General features: G+C 36.3%; 1 protein-coding gene across 1 annotated transcript in view; it reads right to left on the reverse strand.

The window, feature by feature from the left end:
- Positions 1–1,074: 1,074 nt before the first annotated feature.
- LOC149415893 (tubulin beta-1 chain-like) overlaps positions 1,075–17,896 on the reverse strand; it is a 28,489-nt gene continuing 11,667 nt past the window's right edge. Inside the window, exons 2-3 of the mRNA XM_089641498.1 lie at positions 3,908–4,019; positions 1,075–2,718 (exon numbers count right to left, since the gene is read on the reverse strand). Of these exons, the coding sequence (XP_089497624.1) occupies positions 1,547–2,718; positions 3,908–4,019 (1,284 nt within the window). The 3' untranslated portion in view covers positions 1,075–1,546. The remainder of the gene's footprint in view (positions 2,719–3,907; positions 4,020–17,896) is intronic.

Below are 17,896 nucleotides of genomic sequence, written 5' to 3' on the forward strand. Positions count from 1 at the left end.
CACCACTACAGATTATGAAACCTCAAAAAATTTGCGCGGGGCCAATGTTGCCAACGTAAAAACATAGAAACTGCTATCTAACATTTAATATTACAGCGTCATGGCCCCATGTTCAGTACCTATTTGAATCAGTATTTTTTGTAATTGTATCACTCGTCAGGGCTCCTACCAGGGAACAACTTGACAAATGTAAATTATCTCTCATAGCGAGGTTGAGGACCGACTGATATTTGAGGCTTATGAAAAAAAGATGAGTGGAGATAACAGGAAGAATGTTGCAAAAAAGCATTTAAAATGGAAAATGCTTTGAGAAAAGCATTTAAAATGCAAAATGGTTTTTAGGAAAGCATTTAAAATGCAAAATACCCATTTTGCATTTCCATTTGAAATGGATTTTTTTGAAATAAAGCACATCTCTGGTCTTATCTAACAAAATACTAATACTATCGACTAGGAAGTTGACTCATTCAGCACGAATGAAAACATAAAAAAGATACCTCATTCGACCTACTTTGTAAACATGTTGTATTTTCAAAAAATACCTACCTCCCTCTTCCCCTTAGAGGGGTGTACACTTCAGATGTTCATTTGACGAATGTACGACCAAGTTTTCATGAATGCTCCACGAATTTTGCCATTAATTTATCGAACCCAATTTTACCTGCGTTCATTCTCTGCGCCATGTTTTCCACGTTGAATACATAATTCTTATTTCTCAATCTAGTTCACTACGTTTTCTTCAGCCTTTCAGGATGTACACATTTGTAAAACGATCAGGCATAGTTTTAGGACACGTACGCCTCAGAGACGTCATTTCTACAATATTCAGCCTTCTTTCATCCTTCCCCTGTACGTTCCATGCCTCACAGACAATACATCAGGGTTGGTAATAATTGTCATACCACCATCATATTTCGTCTGTTCTCTTCCCCTGATGGGGTGGTCTTTGGACGTCTATGGTAACAGAAGACAAAATATCCATGAATATTATTTTCAGACAGAATCTACAATACTCGCCTGTGGCCAGTACAGTACAGGGAGTGAGTTGGGGGAATAAATAAATGAAAGGCGGTATTATGAATAAACATGTATTTATCTAGTCTTGTTACCTGGATAGACACATTATAAAGTATAAAAAACCTGGATGCTCTGTTTCTGCTCTTCCCGGACTAAATTGTATCAAAAAGAATCCTTAATATTTAAAATAAAATAAAAAAAACATTAAAATATCTCCGGGTTAAATGCACAAGTCTGGGAATTGTTGTATTTTCCACCAAACTACAACCAATGGACGCTTCACAAGGAGTTGTATAATATATATTATGTATAATGAAAGTATAAATTAATACAAATGGATATATATATAAAAAAATTATTACGCTTAGCAAATTAAAGTTATACGATTAATGTACGCCGAGCGACAAGCGTTAAGTTGAATTGATATGAAGATGGTTTGTCGTTTGTTTGCTCGCAAAACCAATCCGGGAGGTGATGCATAAATAGTGGAAAGTGTTGTTTGTTTGGTTTGTTGTTATCATCAATGAGCTCAGTTCTCCTCGATGGCTTCCTCTTCTTCTTCGAACTGCGCATCATCATCGGCGGTGGCTTCTTGGTACTGTTGGTATTCAGACACCAAGTCGTTCATGTTGCTTTCGGCCTCAGTGAATTCCATCTCATCCATACCCTCTCCGGTGTACCAATGCAAGAAAGCCTTGCGCCTGAACATAGCGGTGAACTGCTCGCTGATGCGCTTGAAGATCTCCTGGATGGCGGTGGTGTTGCCGATGAAGGTAGCGGACATCTTGAGTCCTCTGGGTGCGATGTCACACACGGCAACCTTCACGTTGTTGGGGATCCATTCGACGAAGTACGAGGAGTTCTTGTTCTGGACGTTGAGCATCTGCTCGTCGACTTCCTTCATGGACATCATACCACGGAAGATGGCGGCGACTGTGAGGTAACGTCCGTGCCTGGGATCGCATGCGGTCATCATGTTCTTGGCGTCGAACATCTGCTGGGTGAGCTCGGGCACGGTGAGGGCGCGGTACTGCTGGGAGCCGCGGGCTGTGAGGGGCGCGAATCCGGGCATGAAGAAGTGGAGACGGGGGAAGGGAACCATGTTGACGGCCAGCTTGCGGAGATCGGCGTTGAGCTGTCCGGGGAAACGCAGGCAGGTGGTGACTCCCGACATGGTGACGGACACGAGATGGTTGAGATCTCCGTACGTGGGGGAAGAGAGCTTGAGGGTTCTGAAGCAGATGTCGTAGAGGGCTTCGTTGTCGATGCAGAAAGTCTCGTCGGTGTTTTCAACCAGTTGATGCACGGAGAGGGTGGCGTTGTAGGGTTCCACTACGGTGTCGGACACCTTGGGGGAAGGTACGACGGAGAAGGTGTTCATGATGCGGTCGGGGTACTCCTCGCGGATCTTGCTGATGAGGAGTGTTCCCATTCCGGAGCCAGTGCCGCCACCCAGTGAGTGTGCAAGTTGGAAGCCCTGGAGGCAGTCGCAGCCCTCAGACTCCTTGCGCACGACGTCGAGTACTGAGTCCACCAGCTCAGCGCCCTCTGTGTAATGTCCCTTGGCCCAGTTGTTGCCGGCGCCGCTCTGCCCGAAGACGAAGTTGTCGGGACGGAAGAGCTGTCCAAAGGTGCTGCTTCGCACGGCATCCATGGTGCCGGGCTCCAGATCTACCAGCACGGCCCTGGGCACGTACTTGCCTAAGGAACACAAACAAATAAACAATGTTAATTACAGCGCAACTGAAGAGACTGGGCTAATGATCCCATTTAGGACAATTATAAGAAACTGTAAATTGTGTTTATGCATTAAAAGAGACCATGAGACTTCACTCAATCAATTGGTAGACAATCTAATAGACGTCGGACGTCGACACTTGAGCATACAATACAAACGTAGTCGCCACCAATTATTTAATTTACCCATGGTTAGTCGGTACAAAAACAATGGCCCAAACACAAATTGGCAGTTTGTATAGCAGCCACAATTGACACAGCAGTACTAAGTCAATTAATTACTACTTTTATTGTCATTATTAAATCGAAACTGACATAATGTCTTTAATTTTACAGAAAGCTGTTTTTCCCACAAGGCCTCCCCAAAATTCCTGTGTTCCCAAAGCAATCATAATCTTCAGAATCGATTAATTCCACTTAAATAGCATTAGGGACTGAAGGTTTTATGGGGAAAATGAACTTTCAATTATTACAAAATAGATTTATTTTCAATTAAAGTCCCCCAATTTTCAATATCATTAAAAGGTAGTATTAAATTTATTAGGAATTTGGACCAGTCAGGGGTTGTGGATATTAGAGTAGTTTAACAGTCAGTAAGTTTAAAATAGTTGGGGAGTCTTTTTTGAGTCAGTTTATAATTTTGGACAGTTGAGCAATAATTGTAGACAGTCAGGGTTTTAGTCAGATAATTCGTCTAAGTAGTTGGTACAATCAAGAAGTTTAAAATAGTCGGGGAATCAGGGTTTTTTAGACAGTCTGCTAATAATTGTACAGTCAGAATGTTTAAAATAGTTGAGGAATCAGCACTTGACAGTCAACATTGTGTACAATCGGATAATTTTGGACATTCTAAGTAGTTTGGTAATATACACATATCGTGGAGTTATTGCCAAAAGCTGGTATATTACAAAAACATGTTTTGGAGTAAACTCAATTGTAAAATTTTGTCTTCATTTGAAGTCTCATGGTTTAGAGAAATTCATTAGAATGTTGCTGGTTATTTTTGTAATTGCTTTTACAAATTAAGTACGTGTAATCAAGGGTTTTGGAACTATCTAGTTTAATATTATGAATGGGAAAAAGATGGAGGACATTCTAGTTGGGGTCATTTGTCAATGGGGAAGAGTAGGTTGAGACAGATGGGGTATATTACCTGCGGCGGCCTCATTGTAATAGACGTCAATCCTCTCCAGTTGCATATCATTATCTCCGTGGTAGTGACCAGTCTTGTCGATGCCATGCTCATCGGAGATTATTTCCCAGAACTGAAACAAAAAAACACACAACACCGTTAGAGATATTTATACACGTTATGTTTACAGACATTGCAATCGGTAGTCGAGATTGTAGTTTTTGAATTTGGTAGTTGAGAATGTATGAATGTGAATGAAGCAAGGAGTATATACCTAGACAGAGTTGTGAGGTGGTCTATCCGCTTGTTATATCTGTTTGTTTACAGTTAAATATGGTCTAGGAAGTAATATTTGTAGAGCGTACTCGAGGATGATTTTTCAAAACAAAGGGCGCTTTACAAATTATCAATTATTATTATTATACTACGATGTGGATGATAACTTAGTTTTAATTTCAGGAATGTTGACAAATCGATCTGAAATAATGACAAGTCATAAATTATTGTTATTTTTAATAGCATGCTGACATGAAAACGAACGAAATGTTAAAATTTGATGAATTTTGAGCATGTCTCCTCGTAATTAGATAATAATAAATCATTAAATATGTTGACAATAATTATTGGAAATTAATGTCATTCAAGACATGATTCGCATGTTATGCTCGCTGGCGGGAGTCGATTTGATTTGACTTAAGTATTGTAAATAATAAAAAAGTTTTCTAAATTAGTTGTGCAAAATTTAGTATGCAAAACGAGAATGGCCGTGAAGGCACGTCCATGGCCGAACGGCAGAAACAGGGTTGCCAAAAACTACTAAAATAATAATTATTATATTATGTAGTTTTAGAGATAAGTATTAACCTACATAAAAGGGATTTATTCTGTGACCAAACATTAACCGTTGCGCAGTTAGAGTTGATGCGAACAATAGACAATTGTTAATTGGTGCATAATGTAAACGCTTTCCGCAGCGACATGCTTGCGAAGCGTTATTGAGAAACAGCATTTATGTTGCTTTCGCCTACTTATTGTTTTTTTGCAAAAAAGAATAATGAAAATGACCTTTTTTCAATTTTACTAAAATTATTTATTGTTATTATCAAGTTCTGCCGTGCAATTATTATCACGTGTGACAGCTGTTTCGTATTCCGAAGTCATCATCAAACTGCCCACAACAAGGTAATGACTATATCATGAAATAAGCCATCACGCGCAATAATAATGGTTTCTTTATAAACGGGACAGTTTTTTTCTGGTTGAATAGCAAGTTTGAAACGTGCTGTATGTATTATTTTTAAATGATAAACTAACGTTTATAAGACAAGGTTTTAGGCATAGCACAAAGGATAACAAATAAATATAAGCAATAATTAGTCATCCGAAATACTAATACAAATTGAAAACATCTCCCGAGTAAAAATTAATGCCGCCAACGGGAATTGAACCCGTGCCTTCTGATGTCCGGTCAGGTGCTCTGTATCCACTGAGCTATGTCGGCTTATTATTACAACCCGCCAAATAATTCAATATGTACTAGTACCCCAATCAACAATTACTGCTTATTATATTTTTTCACCTGTAAAAAATATAATTGATACACCTCGACGGAATTTATTTTTACTCGGGAGATATTTTCAATTTGTATTAGTATTTCGGATGATTAATTATTGCTTATATTTAATTTTTTTATGTGCTGTATGTAAGTAATGCACCTGAGCGAGTAGTTTTAGCACCAAAATTCGCTGCGATACCTAAAACCTATCTGAATGAAATCCAATCTTACGAAAAAATTAAATAAAGAAAACTATTGTGCGTAACCCTGTTTCTGTGACGTCACAGGCCGCAGTATCTTGTATGTATGCGTGCTAGTTGGGTTGACACCGCCCGGCGCCGGTATAACCCGATGTCAGCCGATATCAGCCGATGTCGGCCGATGTTATTTTGCCGGCCGGCATTTTGTGAACGTTGTTTGTTCGATAATAAATAGTTGGGGCCTTGAAAAAGCGCCTTCTAAAATACGTACAAAACCAGCGACATAATTTTGGCTTCAAATCTCTCAACTTAGTGTAGGAATTCGGTACAATCTATAAAAGCGATAAGAGTGTTTTTTTAATGCAAGAATAATGTAACGGGAAACGTTATCAAAATTTATTTTTAGAGTTTGCGTAAATACTCTCAAATGTGATTTTATTTCACTGATATATGTATTACGATAAGCGCAGACCGCTGAAAAATCACGGGACATTATAATTGTGGGATTTGTTAGGCTGATAATTGAAGTCCTCGGCAAAAGTATCAGGTATCTACCTAATTTATAGCTGTCTGAAATATTCTCGACTCAATGGCGTCCAATTTAAAAAAATTACACTTAAATTCAAAGCGAATTTGAGTTCATTGAACGTGAATGATTTCACGCGGGAATAACTAACGCACATACAATGCGTGTTTCAATTATCTTAATTCCTCTAAGAAAACTAGGTTAAATTTTACAGCGCATTGTTCCGAGAGTATTACCTTAAAATATGATCATTATTGGTTAGGTTGGGTTTAAAAACAATACCTAATTTTACATAGCGTCATTTGAACCTTTGAAATCGGTATTTTACAATGTTACTGTACATACAATAATAGGGTACAATGACGTCATTCATACTTCATAGCAAAAGCAAATGGCGGCAAAACTACGTTAACTATGGCGGGTAGAAAAAAATGGAAGCCAACCAAATAGCTTCCCGCCAAATTATTATCATCATAGAGACGACCATGTTGTGATCTCGACCAATCAAAGGGCTCTGTTTGAACAGCTGCAAACTTTACCACCAAACTCGGCATAAAAACCAGTTTACACGTGTTACTAGTAGAGTTTATACTAAGCATTATTGTTATCTGGTAACGGACAATTTGTAACGAAATAATATTTGAAAATAAAAACGGTTACAGCGTTATGTTTTTACCGCCAATTGTTGGCGTGGAGCGAATGTTATGTTTGGGCATATTGAGCCGATGGATGAAGAAAAGTGTGTTTACAAGTCAGGACGATGAATTGAAACGTTGATTTAAATGGCTTGATCAGATCTGAATATGCAGTACTTCCAACCATCATCTTCTCCTCTCCACCACCTTACATGGTACTTAATCAGTGCCATAGACTCACTGGCTTCATCACTTAAAAAAGGAGAATAATAAAATATTATATTGCCGGGTAATGAGTGTTTAGGGGTTCATCATCTCTGCCGACCACTGCAGCAGGAAACTGCGTCGAGGTTAATTATTATATTAGTTAAATGATGTAATTAGTCTCTCACGCGAGGACCTTGTTTAGTCTGTTTGAAGCCAAAGGGACGACTGAGGGCGGTTAATTATCGTCGCTTTCAACGCCCACGATAAACAAGCGACATTCACACCAGACCCGGCGCCCACACTACCGACTACAGCACGACAAAGAAAAAGCGAGAGTCGACAGTCTGCAGATTTCTTCTACGTGAGCGGACTTGCTTTCCACTGCGTGGGATTCGGTTCAGAGCCAACGCGACTCACTCAACTATAATATGCAATGATCATTTTAACAACTATACTTCTTCCACCATTCACTGCTGTTAAAAAATTACATTACGTAGACTTTAATTCGATTCCGTATCTCGTTCTATTGCAGAAATATTCCTCTGGCGTGTCCTCGACTTCTTATATCATTCAAATCACTATCTAAACACTACTGGCAACAATAAGAACAAACTTAGGCTAATTTTTATGTTAGGTCGGAGTCCCAACTGATCCCAATCTTCTGGAGCCAATCAGACTATGCCACTCTCAATTGGGGGTGTTTTGTGAAGCTAAAGGTATTGTGAAGGGAAGAAAATGATGAAGCATCTGGCTATCAGATCTGTTCACCAACACGATGGATGAAGCTATTTCAAGCAATTTCAATATTCCGAATGGTTGTCTTAGACCAGGGCGTTACTGAGAGTATATTTCACTCTGAAACGTGCCGCAGATTAATGATGGTACTAACAACACCAATTAATTTACAGGATTTAAACTCGCGATTTTTTGAAGATAAATATAATATCTTTAATTAAATCATTAAAGGTCTTATAAAATGAAAGCAGGTATAAAGCTGAACACTAGAAGATTCAAGTATCAGTTAATAAATGACGAGCGAACGTATGACATAATAACAAGCTTTCACAAAAATGACATTATAAAAGTTTTACCGTTGTCAATTTTGTGAATGGATACAAAAAAAATATATATCGAAGGCGAGATATGTTGGAAAAAGCGCGATAATTTTAGCACCTATGAAGCAATATCCCAAAATAGCAATGCATCAATAATTGCATGAATAAATTCAATCAGTTGACTTGAAAAAATACAGGGTCACGAATATCAGCATATTAATCAAATCCCCGTTAATAATAATAATTGGATGACTTGTATAGCGCCGTTTTTGTGTAAAATCACCTCAAGGGCGCAGTACAAACTTATAATACTTTTCTACAGGGATCTATGTTATTACTAACTATTTATGGAGATAATATACAGTACAATACTTACCTGGTAGATTAACACTTAATTAAAATTTAACTAATTGTTTATTGGCGAAATTTAGATACAGGATTTAGGACATAATTGGAAAATTGAATATAACTGGACTTTCTCTTAGGAATGGCATATTTAATTTAAGGGTACGACAGCTTAAAAGGGTAAGTTTTTAATTTAGACCTGAATTCTATTGGACTTGTTATGGATACTCGTTATACAAACATTACTAATAACCTGACAATATTAAAATTACTTCTAATGCCATCGTATAGCGTGAAAATATTGTCGGCTAGCAAAGGATTAAACCCAAAACGACTGATGGAATTGAAAAAGCATTGTGTGTAGAATTATGCGTATTCTCGTTTACGGATTTGCTTGCAACCCGTGTCGGGATGCAAGAATAATATCTAATTAGTTTTGTCACATTGTCTGTCGCATCTTGCAAGAAGGTATATGGATAAATTAAAACGTTGCACGTTCGCGGTGAATGCGACCCGCATAAAATTTAAACATCGATGACTCAGTATGATAGATGGAAATGACGCATGGCAAATGTTTGATTTACACGAGAATTTTGCAGCTAATATTTTACCTGTAAACAACGTTGTTTAAAATTACGAAAGGAATTAATAATATTCAACAAAAGGTTAAAACAACAATATTATTACAACTGTATTTACTAAATAATTATTACTCTTGTTTATATATTTGTAATAAACATGAAAAAATTACCTACTAAATTCATGAAATTTGGATACACAAGCTGACTTGTTCCCGGAGTTGCTAAGTATAAATGGGTTGGGACAAAGTTTTGAGTTTGTGAGACCTTTTTAAGATACACAATTCCGTAGTAGGTACATTATTACTTAGGTATCTGCATATACAAGTGCCCGAAAATATATTTTTACGAATTGATTGTATTATATGTAAACCTTCCGGAAGAAATCATTTAAATGATAGTGAAAAACCTATTTTCCGTTGCGTAATTTAGAAGAACTAAGCGCACAGACAGACGAGAACAGCCACTTTGTTTTATAATATTTACAGAAGATAATAGAGATGGAGAAGAAAAATGCAGTTTGCATACCCGCAACTATATACCGCCGTAAGTGAAGTTAGAAAAAAATATTAACAAATTAGGATTATGCATCACGAAATTGACAGGCCAATATGCCAAACGTCTGTCTTGTGACCAAGTGGGTCTTACGACGAACACATGATTTTCTATCTTATGGTCTTTTAAACTATAGAAATCTCAATTATTAATAATGGTAACTTAAGTATTTGCACAAGAATAGGTAAAATACTAAAATGATATGTCAAGTATTTACGCTAATATAAGGAGGATAGTTATTTTGGGTACTACCTACTGCCCCCCCCCCACTTGGCTGCGGGGTAGTTAAAATGTATTATCACAAAATAAAAATTAAATATCACGAAATTAGATCAGCTAACTAGAATTTAATTTTAGGGATGTTTTAGCTGCTTTGGGCTATAATTGATTAATCACTCCCATTTAAAAGTCACTAACATAATGACATGCGGTATCGATTATATGTCGTCATGTTAATTAGTATCGGCGAGATGAAAATATTTATCTCAATGATTGACCTTGTTACATAATTTATTGGTTGCATGTTTTAATGTTTTAAAATACAATATTGCAAGGAATGAGTAAATGGCTTGATAGAGGCATATAAAATACACGTGACACCAATTAGATCATCTACTGAATAGAATTTCTGAGTATTCAATTGCAACCAAATATGGTATTCTTTAAACGTAATTTATCGATTGAATTTAAATTTCAACGTTGATTTGCGAGTTCTGTGAATGTCCTATTCAACTTCTGTTATTTTATATAGGCCAGTTACTTGACAGAACTGAAATAATTGAAGAACTTTTGAAATTTTAAGAATTGTTCAAATTCTCTGAAACAATCCGTCCTAAACGTTCATCTTGACAGACTTGTTGCGGGCGTGTCCGCTTTCCAGAACTAAGCGCAAATTTTATCGGCCTATCTGGGGCCTAAAACCAGACAGATTATACAGGGTGTCCGGAAACTCGTAGTACAAGCGGGAAACTGGTGAATCTACATCACATTTGGAGTCGATTTTGTAGTATATTTTTTTTTTATTTGAGCTTTCGTTATCGAGTAAATCGAGTTTGAAGTTGATTTTTTTTTTTTTTAATCAAATTCTTATAAATTATTACTGAAGATCAAAGTACCCAACTAATTAAAACTATTTGAAAGTAAAACAAATGAAGAAACTCGGATTTGAAGCATTATTTTGAAATCACCCTTCATTTAACCCGGTGTAATCAAAAAATATTTCTGCTCTGCAGGGTTAAAACATCTGTTATTCAACCCTAAACACCAGAAAAAACTTTAACCCTAAAATAGCCGAAAAATATTTTTTTTTGGTTTTTTTTTGAAAATGCTCAAATTAAAAAACTTAATGTTTTTTTGGGTTCCCCATGTGGTGTAGATTCTCCAGTTTCCCGCTTGTACTACGAGTTTCCGGACACCGTGTATATTATACAAGTCAAAAGCAACAACTTTCAGGAGAGTGATTTCAAATTTATAAACTGTTAATTTCTATTGGGTTTGATACCACGTGAAAATATGGTCCCAGAGATTAAAAGTTAAAAAAATGAATAATAATTTTTTGACTTATACTTTTTATGCCTACTAGCGTGATAGATATTATGTCAATTGATGACGTTAGATTTTTCAAATAGACACATCACAGTTCTTGGATTCGAAATTAATAAATCTAGAAAACACGCAAGATGCAAATTTCATAATGCCATGTCAACACGCGATATTTCAAAGGTACATAGCTCAAAGTTTTGAGAGCTTTTAGTGCCGACAGATGACATACAGAATATAGATAACAGAATAGCTACAGTTTTTTTTCCACATATTTCTGGTTTTCTAGGCAATCATTTCAAATTATGGAGATATTAATTTAGTTTAAATTGGAAAATTTCAAAATCATAAGCAAGATTGAAGTCGAATTCAGACTTAGAATCAGAGTTCATATGATGAATGGTTGGAGAGGAGGAGGGAGTCAGTTTAAAACATGAATAATTCATTAGTCAATTTATACTCAACCAAATATCATCGGACAATTGAATGATGTCATAAATAAAATTGTACAATTGTTTAAATAAATGAACAATCCTTTTATATTTAACACAATTACCGCCGCACATTTTCACATGAAAATTGTTAAATTGGAGGAAAATATTTTTTCTACGTAAATTGAATAATCGCCCGATATAGATTTTTCCGGGAAAATATTCACAATTAGTGTTGTTACCACATTGTGAAGTTAGCCAACCGCAAACCTGGCGATATCGTTTTTTTTTATCTCAATTCTGATAAACGGGTGGAATTACGGCTGAGTTCAAAGATGAAGTGACTAATAGATTATTGGCGCAAAACTCAATAAACAATACTAATAATTGAATTAATCATAAAAGGTTTCAAAACAAATTTCATAATTGACGATTTTATTGATAAGAGGCGTAGTTCAATTAAGATAATAATATTAATATTTTCATAAATTGTACCTCCACACCTGATATTACACGGAGGAAAATGATCCTGTAAAAAAATTTACAGCATGCCTACTTCCTGATAAAATACATCGAGAACTCGTCTTCTTTTCCTAATATATATGATGACGGAATGCGACAATATTAGTATTTATATGAACACGTGTTTCAATTCTTTCAATGCATTCGTTATAAACCTACAGTGCCATTTTTAACAAGAAAACGAAGATTTTGACAAGACATTCGTATCAGTGGGTTTTCTCCGTGTATAACACACCCCAAAAATTGGGAATGCTGAGGGAGAGATCCCATTAAAAATTACAACTAAAAATTACAACACGTTTGAAGAGTGATATAAGTTAAACCTCTTTTTTAAGAACTTTTCAATTCTGATTTATCACTGTTCTGCTTTGTTCGGATACGCGTGTGTTTACAAAAGAACAACTGTCGCAGAATAATAAATATACAATAGTTTAATTTGTAAGACCTCCCATTTATAAATACCACAAGCCAGTGTCACTGTTGCATCTTGAAATTGAAGGGCGGAAGATGGAAAATGAGAAGATTAGGAACTACCTGGCTAAATCAGATCTGGTGACCAAATACAGTTGTTATTGCCGTTTCAATTAGGTATTTTGAACTGTCGTCTTTCATCCGACATTCTATAATGTATCTATTGTAAAATATGAATCCGTGTGTGTGTTATAAAGATAGTTCAATGCGATATGAATGAAGCGGAAAGACGTGGGACTACCAAGTGAAATATAACTGGCGGTGACATCACCTGGCGACTGTATAATATTAAATACTTGTTGACAAGTCGAGTGCACTACTCGTATAAATGTCGTCATTGACAGATAGCACCAATTTGAAAACAATTTCTGTGCCGATTCTAACAAAAAAAAAAAACACATGTCAATCATCAATAAAACATTAAACTACTAGATTAAAGGTGTATTGTATTTCTCTATCCTCTTGATAATCCACAGGTTAACAATGTCCGATTTTACTAATCGAAAATATGAACAGTTGCTATAAATAGGAAGTTAGGCAGAGTTTTCTACCCATTGCAAGCAGCATTTATCAATGAAGAAGATAATGTTAACAAATTTAAACAAAACAAAGACACAGAAAATAAAAAGAGATAACTGTCACAACTAGGAATTGAATCCAGGATGTCTTGTCTTACCGGGACAACGTCTTAACCACGCGACCATTGGGACTTAATCATCTTGCAACTAATTTTTCTCTCAATATTTTTGACAGAACGTTTTTTTAAATTACAACTAGTTTAATGAATTGGTTTACAAACTAGATCGTGTCTCCGATAAACATATACGATTTTTATTTATTACTATACATTACCCTATGAATAAGTTATTATCTTATTATCAAGATGATGGTGAAAAGCACGTTAAGAGGAAGCTACAAGCCAAAAAAAGTGTTTATTCTTGGTATACCTTATATCGCAGGTAATAGGCATTAAAATCGCTTGACAAACGGAGTCTAGAAACGTTCGATTTCAAGCAAAAAAAACCTGATTTTTACTATTTTGTAAATAATTTTATAAGAAAGCAAGTGAAACTGTCACAGATAATCTTAGCTATAAAACTGTAGATTTTAAAAGCTGTTTCCTTTACGCGTTCTATTGAAAAATATTTTTTTTGTATTCTACTCAAGCGAAGCGATAGTAAAACCTTCAATTTATCTAAAGCACATTTTTTGGTATTCATAATGTACACCAATTCGTTGTAAAGATTAATCAAAACAGTGATTTGGCATTAAGCTTCGCCTTAAATCTACGAACATAATTTTTTTTACGCCATTTGCTAGCTTAATTAACGTGACTTAACATCGAGGTAATTTTCGCGCCGTTTCCGAAATTTCGTCCCACATTCAACAGGTTAAATCTACGAACATAATTTTTTTTACGCCATTTGTTAGCTTAATTAACGTGACTTACAAAAAAAAGAAGGCCTTTAATATTAGCAAAGTATGTGAGTGTTAATTTTAAGATCCCGAGGCGATATTTCGCGTAATCAGAGCTATATAAATCACCACAGTTAATTTTTTTTCAATGTAGACCTTTCCGCGTTTAGTTATCCGTATAATAAACGGTTGTAGACGTATGGCCATATGTCATTCGCGGAGAAAGCTGTGAGCAGAGCTTTTTAAATACCAAATAACAAACCAACACCGTCACACACGTACTCACATTGATACATTATAATACACCTACCCGAGTAGACGAACGGGGTCAGGTAGAGGAAAAAACAGGATTCCTTTGGCTCTGACCATAAAACTATAGCTCTTACATGTTAACGACAACAACACCATAATAAATATACCTGGGGGATAGCAAGCATCTATTCCATCTGTTCGAGAATATCTCTTTTAACCCTTTCATACCTGTGCGTATATTTGAATATACACAGATATCAGAATATTTTCCTCACTAGTGAAGCTTCATTTCATGTTTAATTTGCATTTAATAAAGTGTTATATTTTTGGTTTTACAGTGTACGATTTGTCGTTTTGTGAGCAGTGCGTCCCCGAGACCTAACTTTAATTCAAATGAAAGTGACAAAAAATTATTTTAAACTATTGAAAGGAAAATAACAAATCCACTATTTTTTATCAAATATGTTTTACCAATGCAAGTTTTACGCCAGGCCCGAGAGGGTTAACTCACATTTCAGTCGGTTTTTGAGTAGTCTGGCTGTTGCAATGGCTTACGAACGTATTTCGAAGAAATCGTAAATAAAAAAGTTTAATTAATTTCTAAATAGTACCTATATACTAAAGTCGCTTATCCAAGTATGTTTGTGCGCTTAGTTCTTCTAAACTACAACAGATTTTGATAGGGTTTTCACTATCATTTAGAGAATTTCTCCCGGAAGGTTTACATATATAATACATGTATATTATATTTATATAAAATAGAGAAAAATCGATGTTTTATGATCAAGTCGTAAAACATATATTTTCGGGCACTACATTGCTATCGCTGGCATGATTCATATACAGCGCCCTTGGGGTGATTTTGCACAAAAACGGCGCTATACAAATTATCCAAATATTATCTATTATCATATGCTGAAGTTGAATTATCGAAATGATGCAAGTTTGTTGGTATCCTGGGTACAAAGTTGTTATCTTGATTGTTAACGCGATGAATGTCATATCACAGAAAAACTATAAATATAAATTCAACGTTATTATGGAAATGTTCAATTTGAAGTATTCTTGTTATCCATCAGTTATCATAAGTTACATCATCGCATTAATTCTTAACTGGTTATAACTAAACTTACTCATTGACAAACTTCCTCGTATTTTCAAGTAATTCTACGATGCATAAAAAATCGTTCACTGCAAACTACCAAATAATTATTACATACGGTTTTAACTAATATTAAATTTGACACTTTTCATTTCTAGAGACTGTTGCAGGGATACCCTTTATTAAAATCGCTATAAGTTTTTGACTTTGCGCCCTTGAGGTGGTTTTTTACGAAAACGGCGCTATATAAATTAGCCAAATATTAAACGTAGGTCAACTTAATTTTCTGTCACATATGTATTTATCGACAAACAATATAAAGCATTTGAAGTAGCTTTTTAAGAGGAAGCTATAAGCCAAAAATGTGTATATTCTTGATATACCTTATATCGTGGTAATAGGGATTAAAATCGCTTGACAAACGGAGTCTAGAAACGTCCGATTTCAAGCAAAAAAAAACTGGTTTTTATTTATTTTGTAAATAATTTTATAAGAAAGCTAAAAAGTTAATCAAGGAAACTGTCACAAATAATCTTAGCTGTAATACTGTATTTTTTAAAAGCTGTTTCCTTTATGCGTTCATACATTTCTATTGAAAAAAATATTTTTTGTAGTAGTTTGCATTTGTATTTTTTATTAAGTAATTTATTTTTTTATTTGTATTCTACTCAAGCGAAACGATAGGAAAACCTTCAAATTAACTAAAGAATATTTTTTGGTTTTCATAATGTACACCAATTGGTTATAAAGATTAATCAAAATAGTGATTTGGCATTAAGCTTCGACTTAATTTGATATGCATAAAAAGGTATTCTGTCAAAACAATCGTGCATTCTGTTTTCGATATGAGGTATCTAAAAAGATACATCGTATGTGGCTGTCGAATTTTTTGTTAATGTATACATAAAAGATACAGCCTGAAAACTTACTTGGCTCAAATGTGGAAAAATTATGGGTTAAAAATCTATATTACTAACCGGTGTAAAGGTTCTCCTAGTGAGGTGTTCTCGACAAAAATATTAACGAAATTTACAGTAATTTTACTCACTTTTAAACATACCATTTATTGTTGTAAGCAATGTTAAATACCTACAGGTGTAAAGCAAATGACAGTCTTCACCATTATTGATGTTTTTAACGGGTAAGGTTGGTGATGAACCGGTTTCGCTGTCCACAATCTGAACATCTCCGCAGAAAATAAATGAACAAGCGTGCCATCTTCGTGAAAGTCGGCAGCAGCAAGCACGCTTGCTCCGAGACCCGTTTGGCGTTCAATTTCGCCATTCTATCATTATGATTATTTATCGTCTGCATGCAGATGATATCATCTACCGAACCGCATCGCGTCCCACGCACGAAGAGATATTATTGTACACATAGAGAATAGCACAAAAACGACCCGTTCCCATGAAAACAACATCGATTACTATAAACGGGTGCCTTTCAAGCAGGCTCTATTAAAATATTTGTAGAACAGACTCAGATACAGGGCGTTTAGTGTAAAATCAATTTTATTGCCTCCCTAGACTATTGTCTGTTTTAAAGCAGGTATAAAAGCGTGCCGGGAGAATATAATACGACACAAAATTGAATGACAAGAGTCGGGGATGCCCGATAGACAACACTATAAAAGATGTATGAATGTAAATAAGTGTTGTTTGGCCGGTCTATCATATCTGCCTAACCCTCAGGAAACAGCGCGACAGTTAGTTACTTCAATACGCGTATACGGAACGTTTAATGTAAGAAGGAAATGGTTGCATTGTTACAAGATTGTGAATGGGTTATATTTATATTGTTACGGACGTACTGCTCCGGGCTCGGCCGCGGTCGCCAATCCATAATCTACGCCAATCTGTCTAATCCTAAATTGTATTAAATGAAAGAAATGTATAAAATGTATGTCTGAACCCCTATGTAAAAATGATTATGTAAACAATAAATGAAACGTCGGAGCTTGGCTAGGAGACACGGGCAGAGAAGTATACCGAGAGAGCTGGTGGATTAGTAGCATTTAATTAGTATAGCATTTAATTCGGGTACGGTTATGAGAATCGTGCTTATACGAGAGGGAACGTTCGGCCGCGACCCGAAGCAAAGGGCCGTGCGCCGTCATAGCGTACGAGGTGGTTTGCCGCCCGAACGTTCCACCAGCGCGATTCTGAGAACCGTGCCCGAACAGAGAGAGGCCGTGGTCACGTTCGACCACAGGGCCCGAAATTACCGGCCGAGAGGCGGTAGCTAACCCGGCGGCGGGCCGCGGGCGCGCCACAAAACACGGGCCTCGATTCCAGGAATCAAAGAGAAAGCAGGCCCGTGTGAGCGTCGCTCGGCCAGCGAAGGCCGCCGGGGTCTTATAAAACGGGAACAGTCCCTTGAAACATTAGATATCCAGCAACCACCACCAGCTCTACACTTCTCTCTGCTCAGCCTTCTACCTCGCTCCGACTTCTGACTCTACTCGCCTTCTCTTCTTCTTCTGACCCTCGCCTCACCCCGGACCTCTCTGCCTTTACAACAAGACCCGGATCTACGACAAGGACCAGAATCAGCATCGGACCAGCTACAACGGCTACAGAGACGCCCCGTTCTACCCCTCCACGCCACTGAAGGAAGGCATC

The sequence above is a fragment of the Hesperophylax consimilis genome, chromosome 17 (assembly GCF_061612785.1).
Source record: "Hesperophylax consimilis isolate HC1 chromosome 17, BYU_Hcon_1.0, whole genome shotgun sequence".
NCBI classification, from domain to species: Eukaryota; Metazoa; Arthropoda; class Insecta; order Trichoptera; family Limnephilidae; genus Hesperophylax; species Hesperophylax consimilis.